Genomic DNA, 19,551 nt, shown 5'->3' with positions numbered 1-19,551 from the left:
TACCATTACAACGCATTGCGCTGGGGGGCGCTATAGGATAGGGAATGGTATAATTTACTATCCAACACCTTCCCTAGAATCCACGGGGACTGGAGTTAGAATAGTAAATTATACTTACCACTATCCAGCACCCCAAAGCGCTATGCGTTGTAATGGTATGCGTTGTAATGGTCGCGTTGTAATGGTAGGTAGTTGTAACGGTATGCGGAGTAACGTCATACATCCCTCCCTTGTAATACTCATCTTATTTGTTCCAGGACATGTGGGTAACACCATCATTTTCCGGTATGAAAACTGTTGATTCTCACACCCTTGAGATCAAGAAATATTAGAAAGAAGGACACTCTCTCTGCATGCGAAACAAAGGATATCCTTTAATGTTAAGAACATCAATTTTCAAAACAGGATGGAGCAGGCTGGTAGACGTAGATCTAAGGACTGGTCCTCCTGTTCACACAGCCTAGTTTACTACTTGCTCACTGATAGATCCTACCAGATTTGGATCTGGGAATATTGATCTGAAATGGGAATATTTATCAGTCCCTAGCATGTGGACTGATTACCTGATGACCTCCTTGTAGGTTCTAGTACATGACCAATTATACTCTGAGCCCTGAATTGTGAGCTTGTTTTGTCCTTATTTTCAACTGATTGATATCACCTCATAATGCCTCCTCTTGAGTACACTACTTCAAACAAATTTCAATCATATTGTTGCTTTTTACCTTGAATATGTCAGCATTTACAGACCCCTAAGAATTTTGCAGCCTGGGATGGCATATTTTGTGGCAAAAAAGCAAAATTTGTAGTTCCAAACTCCAAACTTTGCGGTATTTCTGTACTTGGTCCTTGGTTTGTCGCTGATGGAGACTCTCCCAATGCGCAGCCCTGGCAGGGTGAGTGTCCAACAGCACAGCACCTTGGACCTGGAGGATGTTGGATGCCAGAAAGTGCAGAACTAAATTTGGAAAAAAATGTGACATCTGACTACCTCCATTCCAAAGGTGCACAAGGCAGCAGGGGGTGAATGCAAAGGATGGGGAAGCACAGGTGACTCGGGTGTGGTGGAATTGGAGGTGGAAGAGTGACCAGATACCTGGCTCAGGGATGCTTATACGTGTTGCTTTATGGTCACTGTTATTACTCTTCTTCTTCTCAGTAGTATTATTACAAACACCGAGAAACTCTGCTGAAATCTAGAGCTGGCAAGAGAACCTGTGATGTATCGCGTCCTTAAATAAGTAGCATACGGATGGTAGGCACCATCTCCCCAACCCGAGGTCGAATGGGGGAAGCTGCACATATAAACAGCTGTCCCTCCCCGACGGACCTGACAGGTCTGCCCCCTCTGTATCATGACTGCAGACCTTCATTTTGCTCCCCCGCCCAGTTCTGTCGGGTTGGGGTTCAGTCTGTTGGAAGCACCACCTGCCGAGAATGGAAACTCCGACTGCTAGAAGGAGAGATAGGAAATGGTGTGTTTGGTTTCTGTTCTGTAAATATGTTGTAAAAGCAGAATGTGCTTTAGAATGTTTATCACTTGTTATTTGCCTTTGCCTTGTAAGTGTATAATGGCAAACAAATGAACTTACAAAAACACCCACATCCATCATTTTCAAAACCATAAATATCTATTGATATCTGCAGCTGTGAAATAATTAATGACCATACACTACTGATGAAAGGGAGGCAGAGTACAGTGTGGAAAGGAGGGCTGTACCCTTTAGCGGGGTGTACTCATCTGGAAGGGGGGCACCTTGCCGCTCTGGCATGTGACATCAATGCAGCACTTTGGGTGGTGAAGGAATCAAGGAGCTACAAGGGGATGGTGGATCCCAGGAGACAAAGGGCAGTGAGAGGAAGCGACCCCGAGGAGACAGGAAGGTAAGCAGGTAGCCATGCCCAACCTGTCAGAACAAAAGCTAGGCCCTGTGCATTTACCAGATGTTATAAGACAGGCCACAGAGGAACTGAACACATCTGCCGCCATAGCCTACTGGTTACTCTGCTTTTATTGGCTCAGCAGCAGCCACAGCCAATAAAAGGAGAAAACATAACATTTATTTTTTTAAACACAATTTTTGCAGGGACTCATGCATACATTTAAGGAATTATAACACAGGACATTTAAATTACCATCACACCAGTGCATACAGAGGAGTGTCTATGCGATTAGGCGTTATGCCTTTCACAGGACCATATATATATATATATATATATATATATATATATATATATATATATATATATATATATATATATATATATATATATATATACATATATATATATATCACTCACGTTACCACCAGCGCGTCCCTTTCCAATCGTCACGGAAAGAACTACACAGGAGCCGCGGCCACAGTTAAAGTGCAGATTTATTTTCCAGACACAAACGTCCTACGCGTTTCGGAGTGAAACTACTCCTTCGTCACGGGCAAAAGTTGTGCATTTCCACATTACTAATAAAGTAAAATAGTGTGTCACGTGATGTATTGACATAAACAAAATCCTATATTCTTACATTTTCTTATGAAAAATTCATTCACGGCATATTACATTCCTTTCCGATGAGTGACCGCTTGTTGTTGTATTCAGCAAACATTTTGTCAAATCATGTATTGAACAGTGCTGTCGACCAACGCGATGCCACACGCATCCTAAGTATTGAAAACATTTTCCCACACTTGCAATTCTGCTGTTGCTTTCAGCTAATAATAATGATGTTGAGCCATTTTTTTGCCAGATATACATTGTGGTCATGTAAACAGAAAATAAACTCTAATAAAAGAAATTAAATTCTAAAACATTACAATGTCGGCCAGCGCGAGACTCGAACCTTCGGTCTCAAAAGACATTCAATATGCACAGTCTATTACCCGCTACCGCTATGGTGACTGACATTTCACCGAATGACAAACCACCTAGTATCTTGGTTTTTCGCATAGCATACTGCTAGTTAAAGCGAAGTGTTGCCCAAGTGGGCCAATATTTCTTTGCTTTATGCTCAAAAAAACCACTTCTTATTTCCGTTCAATTTCATTCAGAACTGGTTAGCATGCAACTGTTAGGAACTAAATAAAAGTACTGCCCCAGTGGGCCAACAATCTTAATAATTGATATTGATGTGGAATCAAAACAAAATCAGGCCCCTTCGGGCTCAAGGTCTTGGTCAGCACAGTAGGGTCTCATCACTCAGTGTTGTACTTTCATCGGAAATATCTAGAAAGATAAAATAAGGTCCTGTTAAAATCTTCATAGCCAAAGAAGTGGTTTATGAAGAAAAGCACAAATTTCTAAAACAACAGAGCGAATTCAGCAGCAGCGACTTATTTTGTATACATTCTGAAATTAAACTTAGTGTAGATGTACTGATAATTCCTCGTCCATATTCAACCCATGGGGCACCATGGTGTTGAATCTGATAATAAATTTTGACTCGAGTTTCCTAAGTTCAAGTAATCTATTGCCCCCTCTTACATTAGGAGGAATACAATCAATGGATGCAAATCTAACAAGATTGGCATTACTCTTGTGGTGCTCTTGAAAGTGACGGGCTATCGGATAGGTTTTGTCATTGTTAGTAATTGCTCTTAAGTGTTCTAACACTCTCTTCTTGCCTTTATGGATGGTGCTGCCGATATAGTATTTAGAACATGGGCACTTCAGGGTGTAAATGGCATATTCAGTATTGCAATTAAGGTGTTTTTGTATGACCCATGGAGCCTCATTATCGTGGAATTTCAGAGATTTGACACTACTGCTGAATTTGCAGGCCTTACATTGATTGCACGTAAAAAAGCCTTGTACTGCGTTCTTTTTAATGGGGGTTGGTATCATGTTGCTACACAACTGGTCACGCAGAGATTTTGGTTTTCGGAAGGTTAAGGATGGTTGTTCACCAATAATCTCTTTCAAGTCATTGTCAGTTTTTAAGACCTCCCAAAACTTCTTAAGGCTTTTTCTAATTTCCCACGCATAAGTATTGTACGTCGTGATGAATCTTATAGTTTCCTTAGGTTTATTTAAAGATTCATCCGACTTGGGAAATATGAGCTCATTACGTGTCAGAGCATCTACCCTGTTGATCGCTTTTTTGACTATTTTGGGACTATAGCCTCGTATCAAGAATCTTTCACACATAGTGCTTTTCTCTTGTTCAAATTTCAAGGTTGTGCTGCAATTTCTCCGAGCTCGTAATAGCTCACCATAGGGTATGCTCTGTATAAGATTGCGGGGATGGCAACTGTCCGCATGCAGTAGACTGTTGCCAGCCGTTGCTTTTCTATATAGAGAGCTAACAATAGTGTTGTTGTCTATCTCAATTTTGAGGTCTAGGAATTCCATGGAGTCAATTATTAAGATTGTTGGCCCACTGGGGCAGTACTTTTATTTAGTTCCTAACAGTTGCATGCTAACCAGTTCTGAATGAAATTGAACGGAAATAAGAAGTGGTTTTTTTGAGCATAAAGCAAAGAAATATTGGCCCACTTGGGCAACACTTCGCTTTAACTAGCAGTATGCTATGCGAAAAACCAAGATACTAGGTGGTTTGTCATTCGGTGAAATGTCAGTCACCATAGCGCTAGCGGGTAATAGACTGTGCATATTGAATGTCTTTTGAGACCGAAGGTTCGAGTCTCGCGCTGGCCGACATTGTAATGTTTTAGAATTTAATTTCTTTTATTAGAGTTTATTTTCTGTTTACATGACCACAATGTATATCTGGCAAAAAAATGGCTCAACATCATTATTATTAGCTGAAAGCAACAGCAGAATTGCAAGTGTGGGAAAATGTTTTCAATACTTAGGATGCGTGTGGCATCGCGTTGGTCGACAGCACTGTTCAATACATGATTTGACAAAATGTTTGCTGAATACAACAACAAGCGGTCACTCATCGGAAAGGAATGTAATATGCCGTGAATGAATTTTTCATAAGAAAATGTAAGAATATAGGATTTTGTTTATGTCAATACATCACGTGACACACTATTTTACTTTATTAGTAATGTGGAAATGCACAACTTTTGCCCGTGACGAAGGAGTAGTTTCACTCCGAAACGCGTAGGACGTTTGTGTCTGGAAAATAAATCTGCACTTTAACTGTGGCCGCGGCTCCTGTGTAGTTCTTTCCGTGACGATTGGAAAGGGACGCGCTGGTGGTAACGTGAGTGATTTGAAAGGGGGTGGCTACCCCTGCCGTGAGCCCGCCGAAACAGAGGCTGGGGAACAGCTGCAACTTCGTGTATATATATATATATATATATGTATATATATATATATATGTATATATATATATATATATATATATATATATATATATATATATATATATATATATATATATATATATATATATATATATATATTACCTACTGGCGGTCGCCAGTAGGTATATATAGTTAGGATTTTTTCTCTATGGGATTTTTGAAAATTCTATGTCTAATAACTTTGGCGTTTGTAGACGGAATTGGCTGAAATTTTCAGGAAAATGGCACATTTTGTTTCTGAGCAGCCCTTGAAAATTTGGGGGGGGGTTCGTCAAGGGGGGGCCGAGAAAAAAGGGGGGTCCCAAAACATGTTTTTAACATTGAGTTTTCCATAGGGCGGTTGGCCTCACTTTTAGCCCGAACGGCTGAATGGATTTGCACGAAACTTGGCAAAATTGTAGGGACTGGTAGCCCGATGTGCCTTTTGTAGGTCTCAATATATGTGCTCCAGTGGATTTTGAGAAATTAACGTTTAAAAAAAGATATATATCTGTAACAGCGGACCGGGCAGCGCTCCAGTACGCGTACTTTTCGCGCAACGGAGCTTTGTGAAGCGAAGCTGATTGGTTCTCCGGCGTCTGTAAACATTCCAAACAGTCCGTAGCGGCCGCCATCTTGTCTCTCAGTAGGATCGAGAGACAAGCGGAGGCCAAACCGAAGGGGCAAATGACCATAAGGGGGCATAGTAGATCCTCCCTGACCGTTTAGGTTTGATGTGGAGGTTTTAAAAGGGCCCCGCGGGGCAAAAAAAAAAAAAAATAATAATAATCGAACAGCTGAATGGATTTGCACGAAACTTGGCAAAATTGTAGGGACTGGTAGCCCGATGTGCCTTTGCTAGATCTCAATATATGTGCTCCAGTGGATTTTGAGAAATTAACGTTCAAAAAAAGATATATATCTGTAACAGCGCACCGCTTCGCGTACTTTTCGCGTTACGGAGCTTTGCGAAGCGAAGCTGATTGGCTCTCCGGTGTCTGTAAACATTCCAAACAGTCCGTAGCGGCCGCCATCTTGTCTCTCGGTAGGATCGAGAGACAAGAGGAGGCCAAAGCGAAGGGGCAAATGACCATAAGGGGGCATAGTAGATCCTCGCTGACCCCCTAGGTTTGATGTGGAGGTTTTAAAAGGGCCCCGCGGGGCAAAAAAAATAAATAATAATAATAATCGAACGGCTGAATGGATTTGCACGAAACTTGGTAAAATATTAGGGACTGGTAGCCCGATGTGCCTTTGCTAGGTCTCAATATATGTGCTTCAGTGCATTTTGAGAAATTAACGTTCAAAAACAAGATATATATCTGTAACAGCGCTCCGCTTCGCGGAGATAAAATTATATCTGTATTACCTAGCTGTTGCTAACACCAGTTAGCGACGGCTAGTAGGAGATAGCGACCATCTTGGGCCCCACTTTGCATGTGAGTGATATTTATCACTAATGACATGCAAAGTGGGCATGCCAAGATGTTAGCGACTGGAAACAGTCGCTAACATCACTATCTCCTATTATCAACTTTTGGAAATATTCGAGATAAGCGCGAATATCTCCAAAAGCTAGCACCTGCCCTGAGCAGTTCTTAGCCATGTTATCCAATGGGAGGTGGATAACATGGCTAAGAGCATTAGCTCGGTAATGCATGAATATCGCTGAGTTTTCAGCGATATTAATGCATTGCGGTCGTTTTTTATCGTATTTGCGATAAACCTTGATAATAGCAAGGTTTATCTGCGATAATTTCTGACGGTAAAAAAATCGTTGCTAAGCATCGTTAGGGATAAATATCGCTTAACTTTGGTAATATGCCCCAACGTCTGTTAACGTTCGATTCGAAGGAAATCAGGAAGTGTTGAAAAACATTGTCTGCGCCATCTTGTCTTTTTTCAAATGCCACACTTTTGTCGTGCACGGCAGCCATTTTAGATGCCTTGACCAGACCCACTCTGTGCACGCTGTCGATCCTTAGCATGGCTCCCCACCCTCGCAAGCATCTCCCCCAGGCAGTGGTCACCCTCGCTCTCTGTCTTATGCATGGGTAATAAACCTCCCCCCATCTGCGCTGCTCTTCCCTGAGAATCACACCCTGTGCCCGCCCGACACCTCCCTTTCGCCCTATTCACTACCGCACCCTCTGACACTCCTTTTCCTCTGTGTCCGATTGTCCAGGCTGGTCCTAGGGTATCAGCTAGCCCTGCAGATGTAGTTTATGGCCACAGCTGTAAAGAATCACCCCTCTTCAAAGGAGTTATAGTAGATCAAGGCCCACACTCGATGAGATCCGTCACAGCAGAAGCGTTGCTATTATCTGAAAACCATCCTGTATTGTGATTGGGGAGGGGACCGAGCCTGAAGCGGAAGATTCCAGGGATGACTCTTTGTACATCAAAGTTTTTACAATTATGTGTCACATTAAAAATATATAGCACTCCGACAAAGTAGTAAGATTATAAAACTTTAATAATTTATAAATATATACAAGAAAACAAAAATAGTAATAACATATAAACATTTTTAGGGAAAAACAACGAAGTAGCGGTCGGCTGTGCGAATAGTCCCAACGCAGCACAACGTCCAGATTTCCGGCGTGGGGCGTCGCGGGGGGTGGGTCATCAGTAGCAAACTGTTGTGCGAATAGTTCCAAGGCAGCAGAACGCGTTGAAATCTAGATGACACGAAAGTGATGTCTAGTAAGTTGCCACCCAGCAAATAACGGCATGGGGCGTCGCGGGGGGTGGGTCATCAGTAGCAAACTGTTGTGCGAATAGTTCCAAGGCAGCAGAACGATGGCACCAAGGTGATGTCCAGTAAGTTGCCGCACTGGTTTTGGTATCCTACAATGCTGCTCCGAATAACGGCGTGGGGCGCCCCGGGGGAGGCGGCGTGAACGGGCCTCTCCAGGTGGAGTGTCATCTGTTGTAGTGGGGCGCCCCTTTACCGTTTCAGTTGCCATTCCGTCCATTTTTGGTCCACTGTGTCAAAAGCCGCAATTCAGCTGAGTTGCGCCCACTCTTGCGGTGCAGCGATAGGCGGCTGTCACAGGACTCTCAAAATGGCGGCAGGCTGTTTCCTTTTTGGGCCTGGTCCACTGAAATGGCCCTGGGACACCTTGGAAATCGGACGCTTGTCTGCTAGGTCTTGGACCCCATTCTCGAAAGCGTCCCCTCCGCCTTGAGAATTCATCAAAAGTTTTGGGAGCCCCGACTCCTGCAGGCTTCTGGTGGGGAGCGGCTGCCATGATTGCTCGCGGAATGACCACGACGGAGCTACGAGATGGTGGTGCTCTCATGCTGACGCCAGCTTCAGTCTGAAACATCCAGAAACAAGGTGGGGCTTTCATCGTTTGGAAAAAAAAAAAAGTTTTCATCCAATGAAAAGTGTTGTTTTTAGGTCATATGATCAAGCCTTCCATCATTAGGAAACCAAAAGTAAAATGAACCAATGAAAAGTTTTATAAACAAGTTACATGACCTGTTATGCGGCATAGGGTATAAAATGCGGAGAAAATACGTTGGCACGTGAGGCGGCGTCAGTAGCGGACCGATGTGCGAATAGGCCGAAGGCAATACAACGCGCCAAGATCCGGATGGCACCGAGGTGGTGTCCAGCAAGTTGCAGCACTGGTGTGGCCATCCTACAATGCTAAAAGTCGGCGTGGGGCGCCCCGTTGGCCTGTGAGTTTGCGTCAGTAGCGGACCGATGTGCGAATAGGCCGAAGGCAGCACAACGCGCCAAGATCCGGATGGCACCGAGGTGGTGTCTAGTAAGTTGCCGCACTGGTGTGGCCATCCAACAATGCTGAAAGTCGGCGTGGGGCGCCCCGTTGGCCTGTGAGTTTGCGTCAGTAGCGGACCGATGTGCGAATAGGCCGAAGGCAGCACAACGCGCCAAGATCCGGATGGCACCGAGGTGGTGTCTAGTAAGTTGCCGCACTGGTGTGGCCATCCTACAATGCTGAAAGTCGGCGTGGGGCGCCCCGTTGGCCTGTGAGATGGCGTCAGTAGCGGACCGATGTGTGAATGGGGCCGAAGGCAGCGCAACAATATTTTCGGAATAGAAGACACCACTAGGCGCTGAGATGCCAAGATCCGGATGGCACCGAGGTGGTGTGTAGCAAGTTGCCGCACTGGTGTGGCCATCCTACAATGCTGAAAGTCGGCGTGGGGCGCCCCGTTGGCCTGTGAGTTTGCGTCAGTAGCGGACCGATGTGCGAATGGGGCCAAAGGCAGCGCAACAATAGTTTCTGACTGACACCACAAGGCGCTGAGATGCCAAGATCCGGATGGCACCGAGGTGGTGTCATAGTTGAGAGTTCTGAGCAGCGGTTGTAACACTGTCTGAAGCTTATTTGCAGCTGCTGCAGCTTCACTACGCGTCAAGATCCGGATGGCACCGAGGTGGTGTCCAGTAAGGTGCACTGGTGTGGCCATCCTACAATGCTGAAAGTCGGCGTGGGGCGCCCCGTTGGCCTGTGAGTTTGCGTCAGTAGCGGACCGATGTGCGAATAGGCCGAAGGCAGCACAACGCGCCAAGATCCGGATGGCACCGAGGTGGTGTCTAGTAAGTTGTCGCACTTCTGTGGCCATCCTACAATGTTGAAAGTCGGCGTGGGGCGCCCCGTTGGCCTGTGAGATGGCGTCAGTAGCGGACCGATGTGCGAATGGGGCCAAAGGCAGCGCAACAATATTTTCTGATTTGAAGACACCACAAGGCGCTGAGATGCCAAGATCCGGATGGCACCGAGGTGGTGTCTAGCAAGTTGTGGCACTGGTGTGGCCATCGTACAATGGTAAAAGTCGGCGTGGGGCGCCCTGTTGGCCTGTGAGATGGTGTCAGTAGCGGACTGATGTGCGAATGGGGCCAAAGGCAGCGCAACAATATTTTCTGACTGACACCACAAGGCGCTGAGATGCCAAGATCCGGATGGCACCGAGGTGATGTCTAAGTTGCGGACTGATGTGCGAATGGGGCCAAAGGCAGCGTAACAATATTTTCTGTATGGAAGATACCACTAGGCGTTGAGATGCCAAGATTCGGATGGCACCGAGGTGATGTCTAGCAAGTTGCTGTACTGGTGTGGTCATCCTACAATGCTGAAACTCGGCGTGGGTCGCCCCATTAGCCTGTGAGATGGCGTCAGTAGCGGACCGATGGGCGAATAGGCCGAAGGCAGCACAACGCGCCAAGATCCGGATGTCACCGTGGTGGTTTCATAGTTGAGAGGCACTTCATCTGCAGTGGGGCGCCGAGATCCGGATGGCACCGAGGTGATGTCTAGCAAGTTGCTGTACTGGTGTGGTCATCCTACAATGCTGAAAGTCGGCGTGGGGCGCCCCATTAGCCTGTGAGATGGCGTCAGTAGCGGACTGATGTGCGAATGGGGCCAAAGGCAGCGCAACAATATTTTCTGAAGAGAAGACACCAAAAGGCGCTGACATTCCAAGATCCGGATGGCACCGAGGTGGTGTCTAGCAAGCTATGCAGTTGAGTTGTGTGCGCACTTGCGGCGAATAGGTCGAAGGCAGCATAACAATGTTTTCTGAATAGAAGACACCACAAGGCGTTGAGATTCGGTTACCACCGAGGTGATGTCTAGCAAGTTGCCGCACTGGTGTGGCCATCCTACAATACTGCTCCGAATAACGGCGTGGGGTGCCCGAAGGGGGGGGGGGGGAGCCGGCGTGAATGGGCCTTCCTAGGTGGAGGCTCGTCTGCTGTAGTGGGGCGCCCCTTTACCGTTTCAGTTGCCATTCAGCTGAGTTTCGGCTGCTCTTGATGCTACAGCGACAGGCGGCTGCAAGAGGACTCTCAAAATGGCGGCCTGTTCTTTGGATTTGGGCCTGGTCCACTAAAATGGCCCTGGGACACCTTAGAACTCGGACGCTCGATTTTTTTTTCCTTTCCTGTACATGCAAAAAAAGGTAAATGCCCGGTACGTTACACGCTTCATCTGCCACGATGAACTCTCCAGAGGAACCGAAAAAAAATATAGTTGTGGTAACTATACCATGCATCGTCATATGGAGAGGTGGCACCAATTAATTATAGTGCTGCATAAAAGAGAGATTTGGAGGAGAACCCCTGACCTGCTAGTACATTCATCAAAGAAGTGGCACTGAGAGCTTCAGAGGCAAGGGAAACGGTCCCAAATATTTAGAAGAACTTTGGAAAGATTAAAATGACATGTTTAGATTGTGGCAAATTAATTTCATGTGGACAGATGAGTGTTACTCTAATAAATACAGCATATGAACATCATCATAGTCGATGGTTGGTAGAGACATTTTGACTATATCCTGGACCTGCCCGTCCTCGCCCAAAATGGCGCCGGAATAAATGGGACTCGTAACTCCTTGTTGTGTACTGGTTGCAGAACCTTGAAATCACGAGATACGTATGCAGTTTTGAAGCACATGGCGGGCGGGGACGAGAATTGATTGAATATTTCGACATCCCTATTGATATTAAGTTCTGATGTGTTATTGATTACTGTACTGTTGAAAGTTCGAATTAACGTCACCCATGGTACTTGCCCGCAAATGTATATCTAGATAATTTTATTGTAACTGGCCCTGTCGTATTTTAATTATAAAATGTACGTCCACCGATTCCGTAACTGTTAGACACCTTAGTTCTTGCAACCTAATGGCCCGCCCGTTACGTTCCTCTACAGTGTAAATGTCTATTCATCATATACGATTACAGTTTGCTCCGTGGCAGGCCCACGTGGTTATAGGCTCGTATTTGTATAATGAAATTTTCACAATAAAGGTTTTTAAAAGAAAACATGGTAGTAGTATATACATTGGTAAAGTTTTTAATAATAGTCACTGTTTTAGAATCATTAAAAGGCAAGTGAAATAAAGCAGACCAATTACATGAAGGGTAAAAGGTATAATACGAAGGAACGCAGTAAAGATAAATGGTCAAGGGCTGTTGTGTTTTCTATTCCTGCAACATAAAGTGATCGATAAGAATCTCATATTCAGGCGTATCGGCGACTAAGACAGCAGGTCGACCCTCTTTTGCTCAACGGCTCCGTCATGGGACGAAGAAACGCTCTTTTTCTCGAAAAAAGAATATATTTTACTTGCAGGACAGTTGTAAAATTTCCGGGAAAGTACATTAGCCTGGAACATTATAACATATATTTAAGAAAAAATAATGTTCGGAAGTAATGAAAAGCGTAATTTTTAGGTCATATGACCAAGCCTTTCATCATTACAATAAGAAAAGTAAAATGAACCAATGAAAAGTTTTATTAACAAGTCACATGACTTGTTATGCTTACGTTACGCGCTGCGCGCCCCGGATGACTTCCGGATGCGCTAACGCGGCGCGTCATATGACGCATTACGCGACAACGCAGGTCCAGAATATAGTCAAAATGTCTCCACCAACCAGCAGTCGGAACACAACCCCTTTCAGCAGGCTAAATAGTTCTGTTAAATGACAACAGAAGGGACAGGCAACAAGAACCATCAGTCAAAGAGGGGAGGGCTAGTTCTTCTCTACCGGGTTACATTGGGGCGCTACCGGAACTGATCGAATTGGTAGTCTACAGTGTTTCTGGATGTTTCAGACTGAAGCTGGGGTTAGCATGAGAGCAGCACCATTTCGTAGCTCCGTCGTGGCCATTCCGCAACCAATCATGGCAGCCGCTCTTTATCGTTATTTTGGGCGGGGTGGGTGGCGGAGCCGAGCTGTTTTGCAGCCATCATTGTGTGGAGTTCAGTTCATCTCACTAGTTTTGTATTTGTCATGAGGGGTTGTTCCTAATGTTTCTATTTTAGCGAGGTCAAAAAGAGATCCCATTAGTGGCCTACTGATTTTGCTCGATTCCTTTTCTATTTTTTTTACACGATTTTTCGTTATCTGCAAAGACTAAACAGAGTATTGCGACTCTGTGTTTGTTTGTAAATAGAGAATGAACCAAAGAGAACTAATTCTAAAACAGTAAATACTTGGATAACAATCAATCAAATGGAGAGAGAAGCAGGCACGACGGATTACAACGGGGGCAAAGGCCTGCGTTAACTACCTTTCACTATCTGCAAAGAGAGAGTACTCCTAATAGAAATGAGGGGGCGGGGGCACCATTCAAAGCAGATCAGTGTGCATAAACACGAAAATGTTTTCACTTACCACGTACTTGACATTCGACAGCTTATGATATTTGCTATTAAAAAACCATTGAAATTCACTGAAAAAACCATAGGTTATAGACCATATATAGTTAGGAATTAGCATTTACAAAACCTTGAAAATTCACTGAAAAAACCATAGGTTATAGACCATATATAGTTAGGAATTAGCATTTAAAAAACCTTATTTTACTCACACAAAACCATTGAAATTCCATATATAGTTAGTTGCACTAACTATATATCGCGCACCCGCAATCCACTGCTGATCATGTCACATATTACATCATTCATGACATGGTCAGTGACATCACTGATGACATCACTGATGACATCTCAAATGACATCACTGATGACATCACTGATGACATCTCAAATGACATCACTGATGACATCACTGATGACATCTCAAATGACATCACTGATGACATCTCATTTGACATTACTGATCACATCACTGATGACATCATTCATGTGATAATACGATGAACCTCTTCAGACTCTAATATAACCTTAGATACACTCAGTGTAAACAGACACTCATAGACTGTCCCTCATCCATGGAGTTACTCAGACACTTAGTCAGTCATGCAAAGAATCAATCACACCTCCATTTCCTCAACTATACAGTTATACACACCTTACTTATTCAAACATATACTAAAACATATTTACTCACTTATACAATCCTGGATACAAGTTCACAATGATCCATACAGCCACTCACACATTCACTGGCTCTTATGCACAGTTATTTATATATGTCAGCTCTCACATGTACTGTGTTTTACATATGTACTTACTTTGACATGTAGCACTGAGATATCCATTCACTCACCAATACACTCATGCACACAGTCAACCGCCCATACAGCTGTTTCCACATGCACTTTTGAACCCATACATCTAGTCAATCAACTGCTCACACATCTATGCAGAGAGTCATACACCTCCCAGCCACCCAGACACACACTCAGTCTCCCATACAAATGCTTGGGCAACCAATCAATAACCCATACAGTTAATCATATAGCTAATGATCAACACATGCAGCAGTTTACAGAACAACAGACATAATGATGCACAAATTAAGACAGTTTAGTCACTAACCCATGCACTCAGTGAGACACATTTAATCAGTCACTCATACAGTCAGCCATGCCCCTACTAAATCCTTCATCAAGACACTTATACATCCACTCATTCTTCAATATGTAAGACATATTTTAACTTTACAGAATTATACAGTCACTGGATGTAGTCATCAGTGATGTCATTTGAGATGTCATCAGTGATGTCATCAGTGATGTCATTTGAGATGTCATCAGTGATGTCATCAGTGATGTCATTTGAGATGTCATCAGTGATGTCATCAGTGATGTCACTGACCATGTCATGAATGATGTAATATGTGACATGATCAGCAGTGGATTGCGGGTGCGCGATATATAGTTAGTGCAACTAACTATATATGGAATTTCAATGGTTTTGTGTGAGTAAAATAAGTTTTTTTAAATGCTAATTCCTAACTATATATGGTCTATAACCTATGGTTTTTTCAGTGAATTTTCAAGGTTTTGTAAATGCTGATTCCTAACTATATATGGTCTATAACCTATGGTTTTTTCAGTGAATATATATATATATATATATATATGTATATATATATATATATATATTACCTACTGGCAGTCGCCAGTAGGTAGTTATAGTTAGGATTGGCTACCATAGGAAATCCGCAACATTCTGTTGGGAATAACTCTGGCGCCGGTTGAGGAATTTGTGTGTAATTTTCCAAAATGTTGCCAGCTCCGCTCTGCTCCTTCCCTGGAAGTTTCGGGGAGATTCGTGAAGTGGGGGCTGAGAAAAAAGGGGGGTCCCAAAACGTGTTTTCCCCATGTTAATTTCCATAGGATGGTCTGACAAGTCTACAGCCCGAACCGCTGAATGGAATTACTCCAAACTTGGCAAAATTGTAGGGACTGGTACGCAGATGTACCTTTGCTATGTTTGGTGAAAATTGCTCGAGTGTTTTTTTTAAAAATTAACTTAAAAAACACATATATATCTATAGGCGCGCTCCCAGCACTCAGAGGTACGCGTACCGGGGAGCGCACCCGGTGCACTACGGGAGTGCGCGAGCGGAAAGCTGATTGGCTCTCGGGTGTCTGTCAACATTCTAAACAGTCCGGAAAGTCCGCCATCTTGTGTCTCGGTAGAATCGAGAAACAAGAGGTGAAAAAGAAAGGGGGAAATTATTGAAAGGGGGAAGGGTAGACACCCCCTGACCCCCTAGGTTTTGTGAGGGGGCCTAGAAGGACCCTGAAGGGCAAAAAAACTTTTTTGGGGGGGGGAAATTTTCGCGGGGTAAGCGCTGGGTGCGTTCCCGGGTACGCTCTCCGGCACGCGCACCCTGAGCGCACCACAGGGAAAAACAGTGTAAAAAAAATAAAGTAGAGTGTTTAGAGGAAAGTGATGCATTGCTGGAGTGTGTCACAAAAATGACGCAACTCCAGCAATGCATCCTTTCACATGGAGCTAGCCCCATGTGAAAGGGCCTGCGTCAGTCTTACGCCTGCTGTGAGGCAGGCGCAAGATTTCGACGCAACGGCGTCCTAAAAGTGACGCAGTGAAATCTCATAGATTTCACTGCGTCACTTCTACGACCCTTCCTTGCATGAATATGCCCCCTTTGCATACATTACACCTGGCACAGGTATAATGTGGCGCAGGGGTTTACAAAGTGACGCATCTACCTAGATGCGTCACTTTGTAAATATGACTCAACAAGGTGCATTTTTTACACCACTGGTGCGTCACAAAAAGTGACGCTCCGGCGGCGTAAAAGTGATGCATGGTCTCATAAATGAGGCCATCAGTTTTCTACTCTCACTTTTTCTTTCACTTTCTTCGTCTCTTCACTCCCTTACTCACCTTGTCTCACACTCACTTGTCTTTATCCAGTCTGTATCTCCACTCTTTCCTAAACATCACTGCTCTTTTCTTACCCTTCCACACCCCCGTTCCTTTACCACATTTTCTTCACTTATCCTCATTCCCCATGTTGACTCTCCTTCTCCTCACTCACCTTCCCCACAGTCACCTTCTTTCAGTCCCCCTACTTCACTTCCCTTCCCCTCTTGTCCCTTTCTTTGCTTTGTCACTCATTTTCCTCTCCTCTCTCACTGCACTCCACTTCAGTTACTCTTTTTTATTTTTTAAAGAATACAGCTCTTTTTTGAGAATTGGAGGTAGTTCTGAAAATAACTTTTTTTTTCTTCTTTTTTCTTTTTTTTCAACAAAAACAAAAACAGGGAATGGCAAACTGCTCAACTGGAGCAAAAAAAAAATCAAAATTAGGGCTGGGGACGGCAGCGGTGGTTCTCTAATTCTCGAGCAATGATCATAATACTTTGTTCACCGTAACAAAGTAGAGCATCACAATGCTTGCATTTGATGGAGGCCTCATTAAAAATAGGCTGAATATTGGGGATCAGCTGCTCTTGTCGCCCCCTCACCGATGCAGTTGCTCCTCCAGTTGAAGTATTGGCACCATCTCTTGGAGCCTCTCGTGCCATGGTCAGTGACATCACTGATGACATCTCAAATGACATCACTGATGACATCACTGATGACATCTCAAATGACATCACTGATGACATCATTCATGTGATAATACGATGCACCTCCTCACACTCTAATCTAACCTTTGATACACCCAGTGTTAAATACAAACTACCATTCCTGAAATTATTGACACACCAATACCAGTAACTACATACGCACTCACTGATTTCTAGGTCTACACACACATCCACTCATACAATTACTCATACATACGGTCACTCATCAATAGAACACTATCATATCCACTCATACACCTATACAGACACTTACACACTGACACTCATCCACAGTGTTACTCAAACACCTAGTCAGTTATGCAGAGAATCAATCACACTCCCATTTCCTCAACTACACAGTTATACACACTAAACCTTACTTATTCAAACATATACTAACACATACTTACTCTCTTTTACAATCACTGATACAAGTACACATTGATCTATACAGTCACTTACGCAATCACAGGCTCTCATGTATAGTCATTTATATATGCCAACTCTCACATGCACTGTGTTTTACATATGTACTTACTTGGACATGGAGCACTGAGATAGCCATTCACTCACCAACACATCCATGCAGACAGTCAACCCCCCATACAGCTCTTTCCACATGCACTCTTGAACCCTTATACCAAGTGAATCAACTGCTCACACATATATGCACAGAGTCACACACCTCCCAGCCACCCACACACACACTCACCCTCACATACAAATACTTGAACAACCAATCAATAACCCATATAGCCACTCATATAGCTACTGATCAACACATGCAGCAGCTTACACAACAACAGACATACTGATGCACACATTCAGACAGTTTAGTCACTAACCAATGCATTCAGTAAGACACATTTAATCACTCACTCATACAGTCAGTCACGCACCTACTAAATCATTCATCCAGACACTCATACATCCACTCATTCTTCAATATGTAAAACAAATTTTAACTTTACAGAAACACAAAGTCACTGGATGATGTCATCAGTGATGTCATCAGTGATGTAATTTGAGATGTCATCAGTGATGTCATCAGTGATGTCATTTGAGATGTCATCAGTGATGTCATCAGTGATGTCACTGACCATGTCATGAATGATGTAATATGTGACATCATCAGCAGTGGATTGCGGGCGCGCGAGTTATAGTGAGTCCAACTAACTATAACGTGGGAATTTCAATAGTTTTGTATGAGTAAAATGTTCAGCTAACTATAACTGGTGTGAAACCTATGGTTTTTTCAGTGAATATATATATATATATATATATATATATATATATATATATATATATATATATATATATATATAAACAAACAATCCTGCTCCCAGAGAAGAAGGCACGCACACGAAAGCTGCTGGAATAAGGCATCTTTATTTTCCTGGGTCTCCCTCGACCCTGAGCTCAAGAGACGCGTTTCGGCTTCTCAGAAGCCTTTGTCAATCAAATTGGCGCCCAAACAGTATGTGTATAAATAGTTCTCCCCCTACAGGCACGAGGTAGACATAAACAAAATACTGTTGCGAGAATAGACTGCACCGAAGTGGGTTAAATGTAAAATGTAACCATATTCTTGTTGTTAAACACATGGGCAATGTCACTGATACAATTGGAATAGGTCCGATATTTACCCCATTTGCGTAGTACAAAAAATTAATGGAAATCTGAAGTTCGTGATTTTTACGTAACCAGCAATGTACTGCCCCTCTCCCCTCTAGAGTACATGTAAACCCTCATAAATGGACAACATTCATGACACCTGCCTGAACGGGAACATTAGGAGTATATATATATATATATATATATATATATATATATATATATATATATATATATATATATATATATATATTTATATATCGTCAAAGTATATATATATGTACCTAGGTTTAGAAAATCAATGCTTACTAACCTGTGACTATTTTGTCCTTCGAATATTGCATCAACGATATTTAATGCCATTGAGAGTCCGACCTCGATATTCAGAGGCACACCTTTTTATGCAAATGCTCAATATGAGTCTTTGACTTCCTTTCTTCTCCTTAGATGGCACCGGATAGCAATCAGTGTGGAAAGAAAGAATGTAACGTTAATTGTGGACTGTAATAGGGAACAATCACATCCTTTGGAGCGCGGAGACAATCCAGTCATCAGTACGGAGGGCGTCACACTCTTTGGGACCCGGCTACTTGATGAAGAAGTGTTTGAGGTGAGTTTCCTTCTCCGGCTCATAATGGTTCATCAACACTTGTCTTACTGATATATTAACTAAATATGAAAATACATGAACAAAGACCTCTGATTTGAATTGTTATCTTATGTTTAGCCTTGCAAGACCTTCATCCAGTCTTTGACACCATACTCAATGTTCTGATTGAAGCTAGTTTTGCCACAGAGAGGTGCACTTTATTGTTGCCATAGAGTTAGCATTGTCAGCATCTACTGGTTAGCTGTGATACAATGTACCAACCAAATGCCTTTGAATGTATTGGTGCCTGGTT

At 43.4% G+C, this 19,551-nt stretch overlaps 1 protein-coding gene across 1 annotated transcript in view; it reads left to right on the top strand.

Moving 5' to 3' along the window:
- The window catches only part of COL5A3 (collagen type V alpha 3 chain), a 598,884-nt gene that overhangs the window by 233,562 nt on the left and 345,771 nt on the right, over nucleotides 1-19,551 (top strand). Inside the window, exon 4 of the mRNA XM_078650321.1 lies at nucleotides 19,097-19,259. Coding sequence (XP_078506447.1) covers nucleotides 19,097-19,259 — 163 coding nt within the window. The remainder of the gene's footprint in view (nucleotides 1-19,096; nucleotides 19,260-19,551) is intronic.

The sequence above is a fragment of the Lissotriton helveticus genome, chromosome 1_1, assembly GCF_964261635.1.
Source record: "Lissotriton helveticus chromosome 1_1, aLisHel1.1, whole genome shotgun sequence".
Classification (NCBI taxonomy): domain Eukaryota; kingdom Metazoa; phylum Chordata; class Amphibia; order Caudata; family Salamandridae; genus Lissotriton; species Lissotriton helveticus.
This window is presented reverse-complemented; position numbering and strand designations above follow the sequence as displayed.